The sequence below is a fragment of the Penicillium manginii genome, assembly GCF_028828005.1.
Source record: "Penicillium manginii strain IBT 31320 chromosome Unknown utg000005l:1.0-5665137.0:1.0-5668048.0, whole genome shotgun sequence".
In the NCBI taxonomy this organism is placed as follows: domain Eukaryota; kingdom Fungi; phylum Ascomycota; class Eurotiomycetes; order Eurotiales; family Aspergillaceae; genus Penicillium; species Penicillium manginii.
The window spans coordinates 2949255-2965708 of record NW_026643106.1 but is presented as its reverse complement, the minus strand read 5'-3'; the positions used below and the strand labels follow the sequence as shown (position 1 = coordinate 2965708).

Below are 16454 nucleotides of genomic sequence, written 5' to 3'. Positions count from 1 at the left end.
CAGCCTCGGCCCCGTCTCCACCTCCTATACATATTCTCCGTAACGGGTACCAAAGCCTACTTCCCGGAGATGACGCGGTCGTGTTAGGTAAAGTGGCTTTCCACATGGTCCATACTTCCGGATATTTACTGTTGAGAATGTCTTCTCCATGGGCATTGGTATATCATTGGTATAACATTGGACCTTTGTCAGTCTCCATCCCCGACAAGCTTCTTCCCCCCCGAGCCGACACTTGCACCGATCGCGATCCACTCTACTAGTACGCACCACCACTATCCCCCTTCTAGTCTTTACGTCCGGCAAGAATCTGGGCCACGTCCTCAGCGCTGGTCCCTCTCTCCCGCCGTCCAACTCGTTCTTGGCCGAGGATCGTCTCCTCCGCCACCGTCCGATAGACCTCCGCGATTCCGCCGTACACCCTCCCACCCACTCCCTCCCATCCACCCTCACGCTCCAACATCTCGCCAATCCCACGCATCTCCTCCTCCCACCGATACGCCTTTGGACTCATCCCCACGACCCCAGCCCGCGCCAATCCCGCCATCGCAGGTGAATACTCCTCCAAATGCGCCAGTAATTCCGGAAGCACCGCCTCCCGCTCCGCCGTAGAAAAAGACAGTATCGCCAGCGCCGTCAGGCCCTTTGTCAGCGCTGCAAACGTTAATTTCAGCGTCGACGCCGCCCCGATTCGTCCCGATACGAGTTTCACATTCAGCGCGTCCGCTAGCTCGGTGAAGGTTGCTGGCGGTGGATTCTCCACTGGTCCCGAGATCACGACGCTTGGCTTTGTCCACGATCCATCTGGCCGCTGCGTCGGTGGAGCCCCGATTATTCCACCGTCGAGAAAGATTGGGACGCTGCTCCGTGCTTTGGTCTCGTTTGGATGGAATAGCGCTGCTGTCTCCTCGGCCGATTGTGCGGGCGTGGCGTTGAGCTCGAGAAAGTAAAGTGGGCTTCGGCTGGGATGCCCGTTGACATCTTCTAATAATTGTCTCTGGGATTGCGTCTCGGGCTGGAGGCTGGCTTCTGCGATGCGCTCGGCTGTCGCGAGCGCATTGCGAGGTGGTACGATGGAGAGGATGTAGTCGGCCTGAACGACCAGGTCGTAGTCGGATGGGAGTGCCTCGATGGCGGCTGCGCGGATTCGCGTAAGAGTGTCCTCACTAACAGTCAATGTAGATTAGTTTGTCACGTCCAGTGTAAAGATCCACGGATATATAGTCGACGCAGTATATCAGATGCTACGTTGCCAGGCATCGGGTAATAAGTAACAGTTCTTGTTGACATTACCTCCGGCCTTGAGTAACGGTGACCACGCGAAAACCGTGTGATTGGAGCAACTTGGCTATCCCCAGACCCATATCTCCAATGGAGACGATCCCCACAATCGTTGCGCGCATGATTATCACAGTGGAAGTGTCGGTAGTCTTACTGTGGTCCCCCAATGCCTTTTATCAATGGTTCTCATAAGCTGAGCTGCTGCGGGGAGCCATTTGTAAGCCGCAGGGTGCGTGCTTGCGGGGTTAGGTCTCGTCAAACTACGGAGTATTGATAACAAGCTTAGCTTAGCCTACCTAGGGTATGTAGATCCGCGCGATGGAGATTAGATTGGATTAGGGCATTCGAGTGGTCGGTGCAGGTCGTGTTTGCTTTTGATCCCATTTGTTTCTAACCCCACCATCTATCATCTATGGCGCTCCATAGCCGCAACCCACCCAGGATATCTACTGGAATTACCAGGGCGTTCCCAGTGTACTGACTATACTTGCCTTGGAGAGCCGGTTACCGCTAAGGAGCGCCACACTTATTGCTGGTAGTCTCTAAGACCTAACTCTGCAACACATCTTATTTTATTTCATTTATTTTAGACTTCTAAAGTAGCTTAGTTATCCCCAATCCCATATCCCCAATGAAGATAATCCCCAATGTGGTTGCACGCCTTGCAACGAACCTGGTTAGGTACTAATTATAACTAGCCGTACTAGCTGGTTTCAGAAGTGAAGTCGTGTAGTAGCTCTCCGAATGTAATAAGCGAGACCATGGACAGAGTCAATGACCGTCCAATCGACAAAGGAGAGAAAAGGATTCGCTAGGAGGATTTCATGAAAGTCATCACACGCAACACCAAATGAAGCGCGGGTCGAGAAGATAAGATATTGTCCCGCCGTCCAGGAAGAATCCATCTGCATACCCACTTGCAGGAAAGGAAGTCTATTAAAAAAGACCCAAAAACCCCTGCGGCCAATTATCAGGGTCCGGGTTAGAGCCCTGCGCCGCAGAGGAAGAATACATCTGCGCATAATCTATATTATCCGTGCCGAAGGGGAGTTCCGGATTGTTGGTCGCTGTGTGGAGGTCGTTCTGCGACGGGCCCTGGTTCAAGTATGATTCGGCGGATAGGATCGGCATTGGGATCTCTTGGCCTACGCCGGCTGCTGCGATTGCTTCTGTGGGGAAAAGTCCCGACCAGAGGTTATCGCCGTACTCCCAGTCCGCTGTCAAAGGGACCTGCCAGGATTCTGGGATCGATGCGCTTTGGGCGCTTGTTTGGGAGAAGGGGGATTCATTTGGGTCTAGTGGGGAGGAGGTGGTTGTGTTGCCTTGTTGGTCGGGTAGATGGGTCTGGGGCCAGGACATTGCATTTAAGTTGGAGGCGTTGGTGTTCATGTTACTCAGGCCGAGACCGGTGTAATTTGTCGTAAGCGGAGGGGGGGGTGGTTGGTTGGGGAAAGTTGCATTGGAGAAATCGGTTTCACCAGGGCTCATGGGTACGACGTAGCCCGAGGAGTTGACCGGGGGTAGGCCTTCGATGGATTCTGGAATTCCGAAGTCCGCCAAGTAAGAGCTGGCTGTCGCGGATGGGTTTGAGGCGCGTGGCGTGTCGGATGTGTGATACTGGAAAGAGCCTGTAGCATCGGTGTTCATTGACGTTCGAAGAGTTGTGGGACGCTGACGAGGTTTGAGCTTTGACGTCGAGGTCGAGGCCGTGCGCGAGAGATGCCTTTTTGAGGTCGGTGGGTGCTGGGCCTGGTCTTTATCTTCTGGGCTGCGAGCCCGTTTCTCATTCTTGGCTACTACGAGCCGCGCAGTACGCTCCAGATGGCCGCAGACTTTGGCCATGAAACCGGCGTAATTGGCAGGCCCGTCACCTGGGACAAGAGTTGCGAAGAAAGTTGAAGCCATGTTGAGAGCCTGGAGATCATCGCGTACTGACGAGGAGTGGGTGTCTCGGAGGATATTTGAAAAAATGGTTGCGGCGGCAAGAAACACGTAGTATAACAGGGACCTGTTGTACTTCACAGTTAGGGTTGGGGGCAAACATTTGCGGAAGAGGACAGCCGCTTACCAGATCCATGCAATATCTCCCCATGGCATGTTATTGACGAGTTTCAGAGTATCTCGCGCAGCCGTAACACAAATGACAGCTGCTTTCGATGCTCGCGCTTTGCTAAAAGACTTGAGATCCTCTGGCTCATTCTCTCGAGAAGATATTAAGAAGCTGAGAAGGAGGGGTATTCGATGAATCATGATCAAGGCATTATAATAAACGAGGTGGAGACCGATAGCTCCAAAGCCAAATAGAAAATCGGTCTGAGCAATTTTTCGCTCGGGTGCTTCGAGAGGATAGTCCTTTCTCCACTCTTCGAGCTCTGCATGTAGTTCCTTCACTACCTTGTAGGTTTCATGGGGTGGCTTCTGCATTGCTTTGGCAGCGTATAGTCGACAGAAAATGCGACTCTTGATTACTGACATGCGACAAAGTTGGCGGAAAAATGTGATGCTGGTGGCCATCTCGGGGTTCTTTTTCTCCTCTTCCAGTTCCTGTGGGAGAGGCACATCGAAGTCATCAGGGTGTTGCGATGGGGCATTTCCAGCCCTCAAGCAAGTACTGAGAGAAATTTGTTAGCCAAGAGAACTCGACATTCATTTAATCTTATATCCTCTCGTACCTTTGGTCCACAGTAAAGGCAACCCAGAATACACGTCGTCGCTGTTCCTGGTCTGTGAGGCTCAAATCTGGCCTATGGATGTTTCGGTGTAAACCCATCCGCTGACAGGACCGCATAGCTGCGGTGGTGAACGGCATTGCAGATTGAGTGCCGGAGTTTCCGCGTAGAAAAAATGCCTATCACCTGTTATTAACACCAAAAAAACCTGGTGAAACTTTCACAATGTGGAAACTCACCATGCTCATTAAAGCCTGGACGCTCAAAAGATCAGTCCGTCGCAAGGCCAGCTCTGTAAAAACGGACATGGCATTCTTGAAATACATCCGAGCCCTTTCACGGTCTTTCTCCGGTTTCAAGCTGTTCGAGTATCGAAATTCATATGCCAGGCAGATAACCATATTGATACTGGCCCATCGTGCCGCATCGTCACATGTTTGTTGAGTATATTGCCACTCGACCATCTTCATAAACGAACCCTCATGAAAGATCGGAAATAGTCTATTCGCTGACCGAAAGTAGTCATTAATCAGCGAGAACACCTCCAAACGTGATGGTAGAGGCCGGTAAACTTGGGAGGCGAAAAGATCGTGAAAGACATCTGGTCGCCACGTGCCCCATGGACTATCGTGAACGGAGTCAGTGGAAAGAAGACGCAAGAAACTGAGATCGCCAGTTTTGCTCTTGATCCACTCGATGCCTCCTCTGGAAAGAATTGACAATGAGCAGGATCTCCCAAGATAACGTGGATCGTCGCTCTCATGCGCTCGGAAGATGGGTGTACCCTCAAGGTCACCGCCAGCATCATGTTTATTCGATCGGTGGTCAGTATCCGGTGAAGTAGTTGACTCAAACGAAGGGCGGGAAGTGTTTTCTGAAGACCCTTTGTGCTGATCAGGTACTCCCCAGTCATCACCCGGGCAATCATCATCATCAGCGTCATGAAAATCACCAATTTCGTCTCCATAATCACCATCATCGCCATCACCATCTTCATCCTCATCCTCGTTCTCATCCAAATTATCATTAGTCATGTCATCCTCGGGCAGGACACCAGCCATTTTCAACAGTGCCTCGACTTTCTCAAGGCGGATCTTCAAAGAGTGCACATATTCGTCTCTGTGGATTATAAGCGGGATATCCCTTTGATACATGGTTGGAAATAGGGAGACCTACCGTTGCTCCTCCTGCTGCGGCTGTGGCTGCGGCTGCGGCTGGTTACCAGGAAAGACGCATTGCGAGCCACGCCGGGTACACTGTACACAGACTAGATGGGAGTCCTCGAGTTCACATTTCGTCTTCTTCCGATAGCACATATCACAGGCCTAGATAATATCATCCGGTTAGCACAGTCACCACCAAAAACCCAATCGTCATCACCACGAGTGCTTGGCCATCGGCATCTCCGGATTGGGGGCCAGTCACAAAGCCAAAGCCATCCCTCTCTTTGACACAGACCCAAGAACGCGACGTACTCTTTGACTTCGTCTCCGTCCAGATGAGCTGGAGACTGTGGGGGTGGAGAATGCATCCATGCCACCGGAGGTTATGCCATGAGATTGTAGCATTGCGTTGTGCAATTTCCCCCGGGAACTCCGCGATTTATGCCAAGACTTGCCTAGCGGGCACCAAAGGGAATTCGGGAAAGCGCTTTAGCGCGAATACATTAGACCCTGGAACATGGAGGTTTCCCCTGAAAAGATTCAGGAACTTAATAGAGCTCGGGTTGAAATTGCGGATGTGCTGGTGAAGACTCAACTCCGGTTGCCACAATGATCGGAGGTTAGCCCCCTCCTCCTCGGAGTCCGGCTGTGCCGATTCCCGACTTCCGTTTGGTGGGGGAACCCTAATGGTACGAGGGACAAGGTACTCCATACGGAATACATTGTGGGTGCCTAGGTACTTTAGTATGTACCGAAATTTCAAGTGAATGGAATAAATAAAATAATCATTGAAATGTTCGCTCAATCGCAAGTGGATATTCCAATATCAAACTCCGTGTCTCCATCCTGATCCCATCCCATTCCATATCCAGTTCGACATCCTTGTCCCCACCATATGATCCGATCCACCCTAAACGGAAAGCGAAGACTCAAAATACAAAAAGATCAAAGTCACCTAGGTATAAAACTCAAAAAGCAGATCCGGTAAGCATGCGTACAGCCTTGCACCAAACACCATTGCCAAGCTGTGCCCCATCACCAAGGGAAAGTCCTTTGCCAAGGATACCCTCCATTTCCCTTGCCCGATAATCCCGACTTATTGCCTGTACCGAAGCCGTAGACTTTCGTCGCGATGGCATCGATGCGGAAATCGAGAGTGCCAATTTCTTTGGCATCTTCACTCCAGGTGCTGATACGGGTACGGACGTTAAAGTCCACGTCAATTCGCTTAGTGCCGGTCTTCTTCGCTGCGGAAGCCTTGCGGCTAGGCGAAGAGGGAACGGCTGTATGGCCGAGGACGGTGCAACGGGCACGTAGGAAGAGAGAGGAATTAATTGGCTCCGATAGGGTGAGGCGAGTGACGCCGCAGAATTCAAGCATGCGGGCCTCGTTCTCTAGGCCCCCGGTGCGATCCCAGGCGGAGGAGATAAAACGGAGCAGTTCGTTCGGGGCAGTTTTGGATTGATTTATCGTGGAGAGGTGTTTCTGCATTGATTGGAGAGCGAAAGATGCGATCGGTGAGGTCGTTTTGCCTTTCACGGAGCTGAGTTCGAGAAGCCGGTTGGTCTTCTCTGTGCCGTTGGATGTCTTCGTCGCAAATGCGCCGGGGTGAAACTTGATCTGGAGTTGGCCCTGATAGGACATGACCAACATAGGATCGGCGGATTTCCCCGGCAAGAAAGAGGCAGAGAGGATCGACCAACCAGTCTGGCGCTCGATACGTTGAACGGAGTTCTTCAGCTCATTGATGTCGCGAGCACTCCACCCACGGCACTCCTCCTTGATACGCTCCGCTTCCTGGATTTCACCTAAGAACTCATTGCTCATCTCGGTTCCTGCATCAATGATCTCGGTCTTTTCTTGAACCTCTGCCTGGAGCTGCTCAAGTTCTCGTTGCTTGGCCTCGATTTCATCATCAACAGTCGACAGCTTCTCACGCGTGCCGCGCAGCTCATCCTGATCGCAAGTCTCCATTTCTTCTACCAGCTGCCTCAAATTTTCTGCTTCTTGTTCAAGGGATGTTTGCTTCTCGGCCAGTGGAGGGACAATGTTGTTGAGAATCTCCTCGCGTTTAGACAATAAAACATCGTCGGCTTTCATGTCATCCACGTGACGGATAAGCCCTTCTTTGAGACCCTCAAGTAACTTCATTCGCCATTCATACCATGTCGCCTTACTCAACAGTCGCGCGTGCGTCTTCACATTCCGGAACTGGTTGTCCATGATCACTCGAATGTCTGGTGGGGCTGTCACATATTCTCGGAAGAGGGGAGGGTTCTCTGTATAGGTTTCGGCCTCGATGGATCGGATGACTTGACGGCCTTCGGAGATATACGACTTCAACTCACGGCAGGACTAAATGTGTTTAAGATTAGTAGAATTCAGAATCGGGCAGGTGGGAAAGAGCTTACGTGTTGATACAACTCCAGCATAGGAACTGTGCACAGTGCAGCAGCCACGCAGTCATCAAAGGTGAACGTTCCTGCCTTGGCAACGTGCTCTCCAGACCGTCTGCTCAATCTCCTAGTGGCACTTCCAGGCGCGGTCGTGTGTCGTCTCTTCGTGGTTGTGAGTTCCATGAAATGAATATTGGTCATGTTCAGGAAGTCTTGCAATTGAATAGGCTCTACCTCAGGCTCAGGCTCTTGATCCGGGAGGCCCTCTTCTGGTTCTGACTGTTGGGGGTCTGAAGCAATATGGAGAGAATCCACACCTTCCTTGAGAGGAGTGATTCCCTTCTTCGAGGCACTCTGCGGCTGTTGGGTGGGAGTAGTACTACCCTTGAGTGGCGAGGAGCTCCGAGCCCTACGGACAGGAGAGAGAATCGACCGCCGGGTGGGATCCTTCTTGGCCGACGACGGGGCTGGGAGTCGTACTGCCTTGACAGGGCTCACGTCATGACCACGGAGGCGTTTAGGAGAGTTCTCGACTTCGTCTTCGTCGGAGTCAAGCTCAGCTGGTCGCTTGCCAAGGATGCCACGCGCAGCGCCAACATGGAGGCTTTTCCGACTTCCAATTCTGCCCTTCTTCGGGCTCATACTAGAAATCATATTCCTCAGATTTGAGCCAATATCGCTGTTCGTGGGGTTGGCAGGTTGGATATGCCCATCCTCTCTGAGCTCCTCTTCCTCGCGGTCTCTCTCCTCATCCGCCTGCATCTTCAGCGGATTTTCAAAGCGCACAGCACCTCGCGGCTGTTGCTGAGGGACAAACTGGGGTGTGTTTTCACCGAGTGACAGGCGCTTGTCAAGTAAAGCAACTACGCGGGGAGACCCAAGTCCTTCTTTGTCAATTCCCAGGCCGGATGAGCGTCGTGCCTCTCGGGGTTGCAATACAATTCGAGGGGTTGAGGATCCACCATTTGTGCCGTGTTCGAATATACTGAGGCGTGGTGATTTCTTCTTTTCCGCGGAACGTTGAAGTTGAAGTTCAGGTCGGAAAAGCTTTTTTGGAGAAGCACTCCGGAATGATACATTTGCAGATGGGGGTGTCTTGCTTGGCGTGGCCGGCTTCGTCTGGGGTGTAGACTGCTTAGGAGGGGTTAATGGTTTCTTTGTCGGTGATTTGCGTGGAGAACGACGTGGGTTGTTGGACTCTGGTGTTTTCGATTCCTCCAAAAGAGAACTACGTTGAGGAGTCCGGGATTTGACACTCGCCAAGCTGGGGCTTCCATGCTCTGAGGCCACCGCCGCCACGTGAAATGACAAAGGTGATTTTGCTGGGGACTTTTGAGTGATCTCTTGGAAAGGAGAGCTGTTCAATTGCCCGGACTCGGCTTCGAGTTCCATGAGCCTCTTTGCTTGAACTTTGTCTTGGGTTTCCAGCCCCGATGGAAGGATACCACCAACTGCACTAGTCATTTCCATGTCCATCCCATCATCTGAGCCTTTATCTTTATCGTCGGTCATGCGGTCTGACTTAGTTGTGTCAGTAGCAAACTGTTCAGCCTCAACGTCTGCACCTTGTCCATATGACGGCCCTTTGCTGAGGACTTTTCCAATGGCCGAAGTGAACTCCATGGTCATCTCTTCATCTTCGTCGGCGTTGTCGTTATCATCGAGCCGGGGGTATTCGACCCTTTCAATTCCTCCCCCGACGACGTTTGTCATCTCCATGGTTTGATCATCGTATTCGCTTTGCTGTGCAGTGGACTGACGACGCACGGCACTCTTCCGATGACCAGATGATTTACCTAGTATGCGTCCGATCGCATTCGTCACGTCCATACTCATCTCTTCATCTTCATCCATCTCATCTGACCCGGGGGCATCGTTTTCTGAAGCGACCTTTGATGGTTCCGTGTTTTCTTGGTCGTTTCGAGCACTAATGTCTGACCAGTCGAAGCTTTGTCTTTGGCCCTTCTTGATCCAGGGTTGGAAAGCGCCAGTGATTTCTTGGTCAGCAATTTCCATCGACATTTCCCCATCCTCTTCATCAACGGCTTGCGTCCCGGCTTCCTTTGCAGCCTGTCGCAATGCGTCATTCAGTCTGGCACTGGAGCTCGAGCTAGACGAAACGTCGGACTGTACACTGACGCCGGAACGGGCCGTCATGTCATCTATACTCATAGCAGTGCTTTCGGCGTCAAAGCCATCATCTGACTCGGAGGTATGACCATCATCTTCCTCCACTTCTCCCAAGCTTGGTGCGCCAGTATCTTCGCTGCCTGGTGAGCTTCCGCTGAATGGACTGGAGAACATTTCCGCCGGGCCTTCGTCTTCGCCTGAAGATCCGGAGCGACCTCGTATCAGCTCAAGATCTTGTTGGCGAACTGGTGAGAACCCGAAGTCCGAGCCAGCGTCTGTTTCGGGTGACGATGGAGCATCTTTGGCAGGGGATGGTGCCTGGGCCGTGGGTTCCGAATTTTTCGCAGTAGAGGCACGTCGAGTAGAGTTTGCTGCAGACGAAGATGTCGAGTCGTCGGGGATCTCCACAACGTTCCAGGTGTGCAGTGTAGCCTCCGGGGCAAATGATACACGACGGTTGGCTGTATAGATAGTGTTAACGAAATTGGGTTAATTCGTCCAATATGGAATATTGGGCCTACCCATAGACTTCCGTCGCGCCGCTCGTTTCTCTAATATAGCTTGGCGTTCGCGCTCCCGACGCTCCTTGTCATCGCGCTCCTTGGTAGCTGCCATCTCCTCGCGAATCGCAGATGTTGCATTGAAAGTATCGAATGGATTGGCAGTATCATCTCCTTCAGCGGCTGGTCGGGGAGGTGTTGCAAAGTCTATCAAAAGCCCCTCCTGATTCTGACTGCTGGATTCCCAGCTGGACTCCAGGCTTTGCGCTTTACGAGCCGGGGTGCGACGACGAGTTTCTTCGAACGATGGAATGTTTCGCACTGGAGATACGGGAACGGTAGGTTTAAGAATTGATTTGAGAGGAAACGAGGCCGTAGACTATGAGATGATTCGTCAATATCACCATACTTCTCCGCGCGCGCGTGGGAAGAAAGCTCTAAAGCAACAAAGAAAGAACTGCCTACCTGGCGTCGATTGCCATTGGAGTTTTGCAAAGCGTCCAGTCCACCAGGTCCTAAACTCTTACTTCGCGACTTCTTATCTTTCATGGCGGGTTTCGTGTTAGGTTCAAAAGGTGTCACTGCGCCGATGTCTGTTGTCGCATTCTCCTTATCCAGACCAGACGTCATCCTCGATCGGGGTACATGTGCAATAGAGCGGCGAGAGCGTACTCGCGCAGCACCTGTGTCGCGAGAAGACATGTTGTCGACAAAGATAGCAGGGGGTTAATCACCCAAGCATAGTGTGATATTAAAGGGAGGTAGAACTTGCGGCGCAGATGATCCCCGGGTAACTTCAATAGTCGCATTCCCCTCTCCTTCCTAATTGGAATCACCCGTCACGCTTTCCCCCGAGGCGCGTCTTCAGATCACGTGACTGTAAACAAACCCGATTTGGTTCAAAAGCCCTAACCCGCCACGCTAGCCCTAATCCGGACTAGTGGCCACACACAACCATCTGCGCACTTAGCGAAGTCTTCCTCAACTTCGACGAACGAGACCCGCCAATCTTTTCATCCGCAGTTCGACCATCGCTTCCCCGTCGACCAACACACCGCAGCCATGGCGACCGAGTTGACCGTCCAGTCCGAGCGCGCTTTCCAGAAGCAGCCTCACATCTTCCTTAACTCCAAGTCCAAGTCCAAGTCCAAGAAGGTTGGTTCCGGCCGCCGCTGGTACAAGGATGTCGGTCTGGGCTTCCGTACCCCCAAGACCGCTATCGAGGGCTCCTACATCGGTATGCACGACCTACGACAAAATCCTACGCCAGGAGAAAGGAGATCTATGCAGTTACGGTCATTTTTGGTGGTGGAAACGGGACAACGATCTAAAGACAAGGGACACGAATTGAGTGTGCGGTTGAGGATCGGGATACGCAGAAGAGTCTCGACCAGATTTACCTCCCTTCTGGCGGCCCATGTTCTTTGCCAGATGTCTTGAATTGTCTACCGCCGTCCAACGTCCCAAAAAAAAATGACCTGCGCCACATCGAAGATCTCCGACTCCCGGGCAACAATTTTGAACATGGTGGCTAACAATTCCAACAGACAAGAAGTGCCCCTTCGTCGGTCAGGTCTCTATCCGTGGCCGTATTCTGACCGGTCGCGTTGTTTCCACCAAGATGCACCGTACCCTGGTCATCCGCCGTGAATACCTCCACTACGTCCCCAAGTACAACCGGTCAGTACCATAACGCTTCAATCGACTCCTCCACCCGCCAATCGACCATTAAACTGACTTGATACAACAGTTACGAGAAGCGCCACAAGAACCTGTCCGCCCACGTTTCCCCCGCTTTCCGTGTCGCTGAGGGTGACTGGGTTACCGTCGGCCAGTGCCGTCCCCTTTCCAAGACCGTACGTTGAAATCCCTATCGAAAGTGCGAATTAGATGGCAATTCCATTTCTGAACCCATTCTGGAAATTCTGCCTTTTTATCCAAATCGCAATTTCACACAACCTATATTCCGAACTATGTCTAACTAATATGCCTTACAGGTCCGCTTCAACGTCCTGCGCGTTCTGCCCCGCACCGGCAAGGCTGTCAAGTCTTTCGCCAAGTTCTAAGTGTTGAATAGAGGTTGGGTGCTCGGATTCGGCGAAGGAAGCGGTTTGAATTGGATATCAGGGATTTTCTTGTACGGGTCGGGATAGTTTACGAGTTTCAATGTCCCAGATACCTTGCTGAAGAATGTGTATCCACACAAAAAGCAAAAATATTTCATCATCCTCGTGCCATGGAAACGTACAATCCCGTACAACTCGCCCTGGCTCACAGGTCACGCCAAAGGCCATTAGGGCGGCATGCGTTTTCGACGCTTGCACATCCAGTTTGAGCCACACTACGTGAGAGGAGAGATACGACCACAGTCTCGATTTTTTCATGTAGAGCTCTTGATTAACAACTTCGCCTCCGTTTATTGATACACTTTTAATAACTTGATCTCGGCGCTTCCGTAGATCTCCAGCTTTAAACTACTGTGTTAACATGCCTCTGAATTGACTAGCTCCCTCGATAGGACTGATCCACTCTAATCGGGTGTCAGTGTATATCTCCACCTGCGGCTTCTGTTCATTCAATTTTCCAGCATCATCCAATATCCCTGCCCGGACAACGGTAGTCTCATCAGGTTCTCCCGCGGAGTCAATCTTCCGTCCAAAAAGCGGCGTGCCTGTCACATTCATTAGACACCATCTCAAGTCCAATCAAACCCTTCATGACACATACCACAGTCAGGACAGAAATAATTCCTGATGTCGTTCCCGCTATCCGCTGTTTTTGCCACTTCCCTTGGGCTGCCGGATACATGCAATTCTGCGGTTCGGACGATGAAATTGTAGGAATAAGGAGACCCGGTGAGTTTGCGACAGTCAACACAGTGGCATAGTGCCTATTAGGATGAAAATAAGGTCATGTCATGTCGATAAGCAATTCACTGGATCATACTTACAGATGCTATAGGCTGGGCATTATATTCGACTCGGACCCTGCCACAGAAACAGCCACCAGCAATCATTTTCGCAGAGTAATAGTTTGAGTTTGTCTACAACTTGAAGCGGCGCACGAAGATAACTTTCACAATCGTAAACAAAAGCAGGTCCTCCGGTGTTCTTGTATAAGCGTTAGCAACGTTGAATACTTACTAAGCACCAGCTGGTCCCAACATTGCAGCGTTGAGCAAACCTACTCAAAGTAGCCTGCGGCAACGTGTCCACAGTAAGCATCGCTGTTTCAAAAGATGGAAGCGAATTCACTACTGAACCAGTTGCCTATCAGGTGGTCGGGGTTGAATAATTGGATAGGGACGCCAGTGAACATCCAATGATAGAAATACTTCTAAGGTTCGAGCAGGAGTGCAAGTAGCTCCACGATTCGGATACTATCTATGGTACTAGTATTACACTATGAAAGCAGTGACTAGAGGCTCCATCGCTGCGTCAATACATTGACGAGCGCATCGCTACATTAATATTCTATCAATTATACTAAGAGATGGTACTAAAGCTACTACCTATTGCTAGTACTAGTATACCTATATACTTACGTGAGATACATCTAAGCCATAGTATCTCCTATGGTACTAGGTACTATCTTAGGCGAGCAACTAGATGAAAGCTATGCAGTACAGTCTAGTGTATCTCCGTGATTTTTCCCCTGTTACAATTCTCAATTGCGTACATACATCTCCTGATTCCTCTTTGGGATAGTCTGACAATTACTTCTCACGAATTAAACTTGGTAGTGTTCTCCTTCCGATGGCCATTCATTGACTTGTTCTCCTTCCGACTGCCACTCATTGACCGTTTCCATATCCGACAGTTCGGGTGTTTCTTCGATCTCCTCCCGTCTCGCAAAATTAATTGGGATGGGTGGATGAGCTCTGAATTGCCTCGCATTGAATCTCCGGTAAGCATCGTCGTCGTCACTGTCACTTTCGTCCTGAACTGAAAACCCATCGCTTGGTGTGTCTTGTCGAGGGCATCGCGCCGTAGGAGACTGGGAGCCCTCCTCTTCTTCACTTGACTCCCCTTCCGTATCCTCGTCGTATCTCGGGGGTTTGTAGGACTTTTCCGAGTGAGAACTCCGGTATCTCGGTAGAGGGGTGAGTGGAAGGGGGTATGGGAGCACCGGTATATCCACCGGGTGAACGTAAACGTCGTTCCGTGGAGATGGACTTCGAGATAGTTCTCTCTCTGTCTGGTCCATCACGTCATTCTCGAGCCATGATTCCTTGAATGATTTGCACATTTCAGCCCGGTACTGTTTAGGAACCTCAAGTAGCTCCATGAGCTGTGACAATGCCATGTCGTGGTTGTGGTGAGACCTGAGAGTGCTTTTGAGCCGGGCATGTAGGGCATTGCTGCATCGACGATAACTGTGAATTATCTGGAGTTGCACGAATTCTTTGATGACCGGATTGTCTTGAACGATACGAGCCAGCGTGAGGATATTAAATGTACACACAATTGCAGGTCCCTCGATCTTCTCCCATACTTCGTACTCGCCGAATCCTTTCCATTTCCTGAGTGCGGTTCCTGTCATCTCAACCAGAGGGAAGGCTTTGAACAAACCTGTTTCTAGCTTTGACGGGTCAATCACAGAGATTACCGCGCCCTCTTGGTGTCGAATGGCTCTGTGTATTGGTGCTAACGGAGATTTGAATGTGGAAATAAATGGGGTGTCGACATGCACTCGTGTGACATGGTTCTTGAAGGCAAGCAGGAAATCCTCACGTCCAATGCTTTCTAGCATGACGCGCTCCGCTGGTGACTCTGCTTTGGCGAATGCTGCAGCCATCAACAATGACCGAGTGTTTAGGCCATGAGAGTTCCTGTTCCACCAACGGAATAGTAGAGGCGGAAGCTCTTGAGGCAAGCATTGGCCTGGACGATCCCATAAGCACATATCATAAGGAGAACTGTTTCGATGCTCTAGGAAATCTCCCATTTGTCTGCTTCGGGGGGGGGAAGACATATGTACTCTCTGTGGAGGCTAGGCATGCTGCTTCTTCGTGGCGGGGTAGACACGGAGGCTCAGTGTGTTCCTTGGCCTCATCCTTTTCCCAAGCACAATAGATGCATGTCTCATCGTGGTACAGAGCCAAATTATCGGTGAGAAGGTCCTCGTTGATCGAAATTGCTTCGTTATCGGACAACTGATTGTGATCAGAGTCCTCTATGCTCTCCTGTGTGGGGAGAGGATCTGCAAGAGAGCTGGGGCTGAGGAGGACAGCCTCAACGAGGTCACTACTTGCCTGGCTGGGATTCTGTGGGAATAGTCGGTAGATTAGATCAAAAGTCCTGGAATTAGGTATGCAATTATAGAAGCATAGCTCACCGTGCGGAGAATGGATTCAAGAATCTCCCCGAAACTCCTGTCGTAGCGCGACTCGATGGGTGTTCTGGCCTGGATTGTGCTCATATTGGCCATGAAAAAGGTAGAATTTCAGGATATGAATGAAATGGTACATAAATTGGATGTATTAGGTCGTGTGTTGGGTTAGTAGTAATGGGACAAAATAAAAAGACAAGGTGGAAGTGAGGGAAGTAAGGGAAGTGAATAGGCAGAAAGAGTAGGATAGGACCACTACTAGTAGACGGGACAAACAACCTTCGGAACTTGAACTTGAAGGTGGGAAGAACTGGGGTAACATTCACTCCAGGGCTGGTAGTGATTATGGCTCTGCTTGCTGGGGTGTAAGTTCCCATTAAATTTACTAGTATCCACTCAATACAACTACCTAGGTAGTAATACTACTAGTAGCCCTGGAGTAGTACATTAGTACTACTCGAAGGTTGTTACTAGGTTTTCTTCTTCAGGCTATGATTTTATACTAGTAGTAACTGAGTTTAAATGTTATGTTCAAATTCCAAGGTTTATATCTGCCAACTTGAAATAAGTCCAAACCTTGGAAGTTTCAAGGTTGGAAGTTATAATACCAGGTACCTAGGTAGGACTAGTTGTCATTCCTTCTTCCGTCATCCGATTCCTTCAACTTCATGCCCACTTGCACCTGGGCAAGTATAGCATCTGGGCATTTTTAGACCTAGCTGTTGTATGGAGTCACACGTGACGCCGAGACATATCTTCCGGGGATGAAAGGTGCACCTAAGTTATTATGCATTTATGCTCTATATATATCTAGGTATCCGGTAGTCTACTACATATTAGTACTCTCCAGGGCTGGTAGTAGTACACCCATGATGCCACCACCTTCGAAGAATGCCTGGTGCTATGGTACACACTAATTAGGTACTATATATTAAGATTAAAACATGAATTCAACACCATTTATCCCACTCTGATGTATACTCCGCG

At 50.6% G+C, this 16454-nt stretch overlaps 4 protein-coding genes across 4 annotated transcripts; 1 reads left to right on the top strand and 3 right to left on the bottom strand.

Annotated features, from left to right (window-relative positions):
• Positions 1 to 283: 283 nt before the first annotated feature.
• On the bottom strand, positions 284 to 1400 carry N7533_007494 (uncharacterized protein; the record flags this gene model as incomplete). The annotated part of the gene is made up of 2 exons (XM_057104144.1): positions 284 to 1163; positions 1291 to 1400. 2 exons carry the CDS (start codon positions 1398 to 1400, stop codon positions 284 to 286), a joined length of 990 nt encoding a protein of 329 aa, XP_056959101.1.
• An 814-nt stretch (positions 1401 to 2214) lies between these two features.
• Positions 2215 to 10838, bottom strand: N7533_007493 (kinetochore-microtubule binding complex subunit SPC105; the record flags this gene model as incomplete). The annotated part of the gene is made up of 10 exons (XM_057104143.1): positions 2215 to 3286; positions 3347 to 3889; positions 3951 to 4126; positions 4187 to 5066; positions 5124 to 5272; positions 5577 to 5842; positions 6220 to 7465; positions 7522 to 10097; positions 10158 to 10515; positions 10602 to 10838. The coding sequence occupies 10 exons, from the start codon at positions 10836 to 10838 to the stop codon at positions 2215 to 2217; spliced, it is 7503 nt and encodes a 2500-aa protein (XP_056959100.1).
• A 240-nt stretch (positions 10839 to 11078) lies between these two features.
• Positions 11079 to 12202, top strand: N7533_007492 (40S ribosomal uS17 domain-containing protein; the record flags this gene model as incomplete). The annotated part of the gene is made up of 4 exons (XM_057104142.1): positions 11079 to 11373; positions 11684 to 11816; positions 11887 to 11992; positions 12134 to 12202. Coding segments are annotated over 4 exons (603 nt in total), but the record flags the coding sequence as incomplete, so codon positions are not given.
• A 1663-nt stretch (positions 12203 to 13865) lies between these two features.
• N7533_007491 (uncharacterized protein) lies at positions 13866 to 15041 on the bottom strand (the record flags this gene model as incomplete). The annotated part of the gene is made up of 1 exon (XM_057104141.1): positions 13866 to 15041. One exon carries the CDS (start codon positions 15039 to 15041, stop codon positions 13866 to 13868), a length of 1176 nt encoding a protein of 391 aa, XP_056959098.1.
• Between the last annotated feature and the right edge of the window lie 1413 nt (positions 15042 to 16454).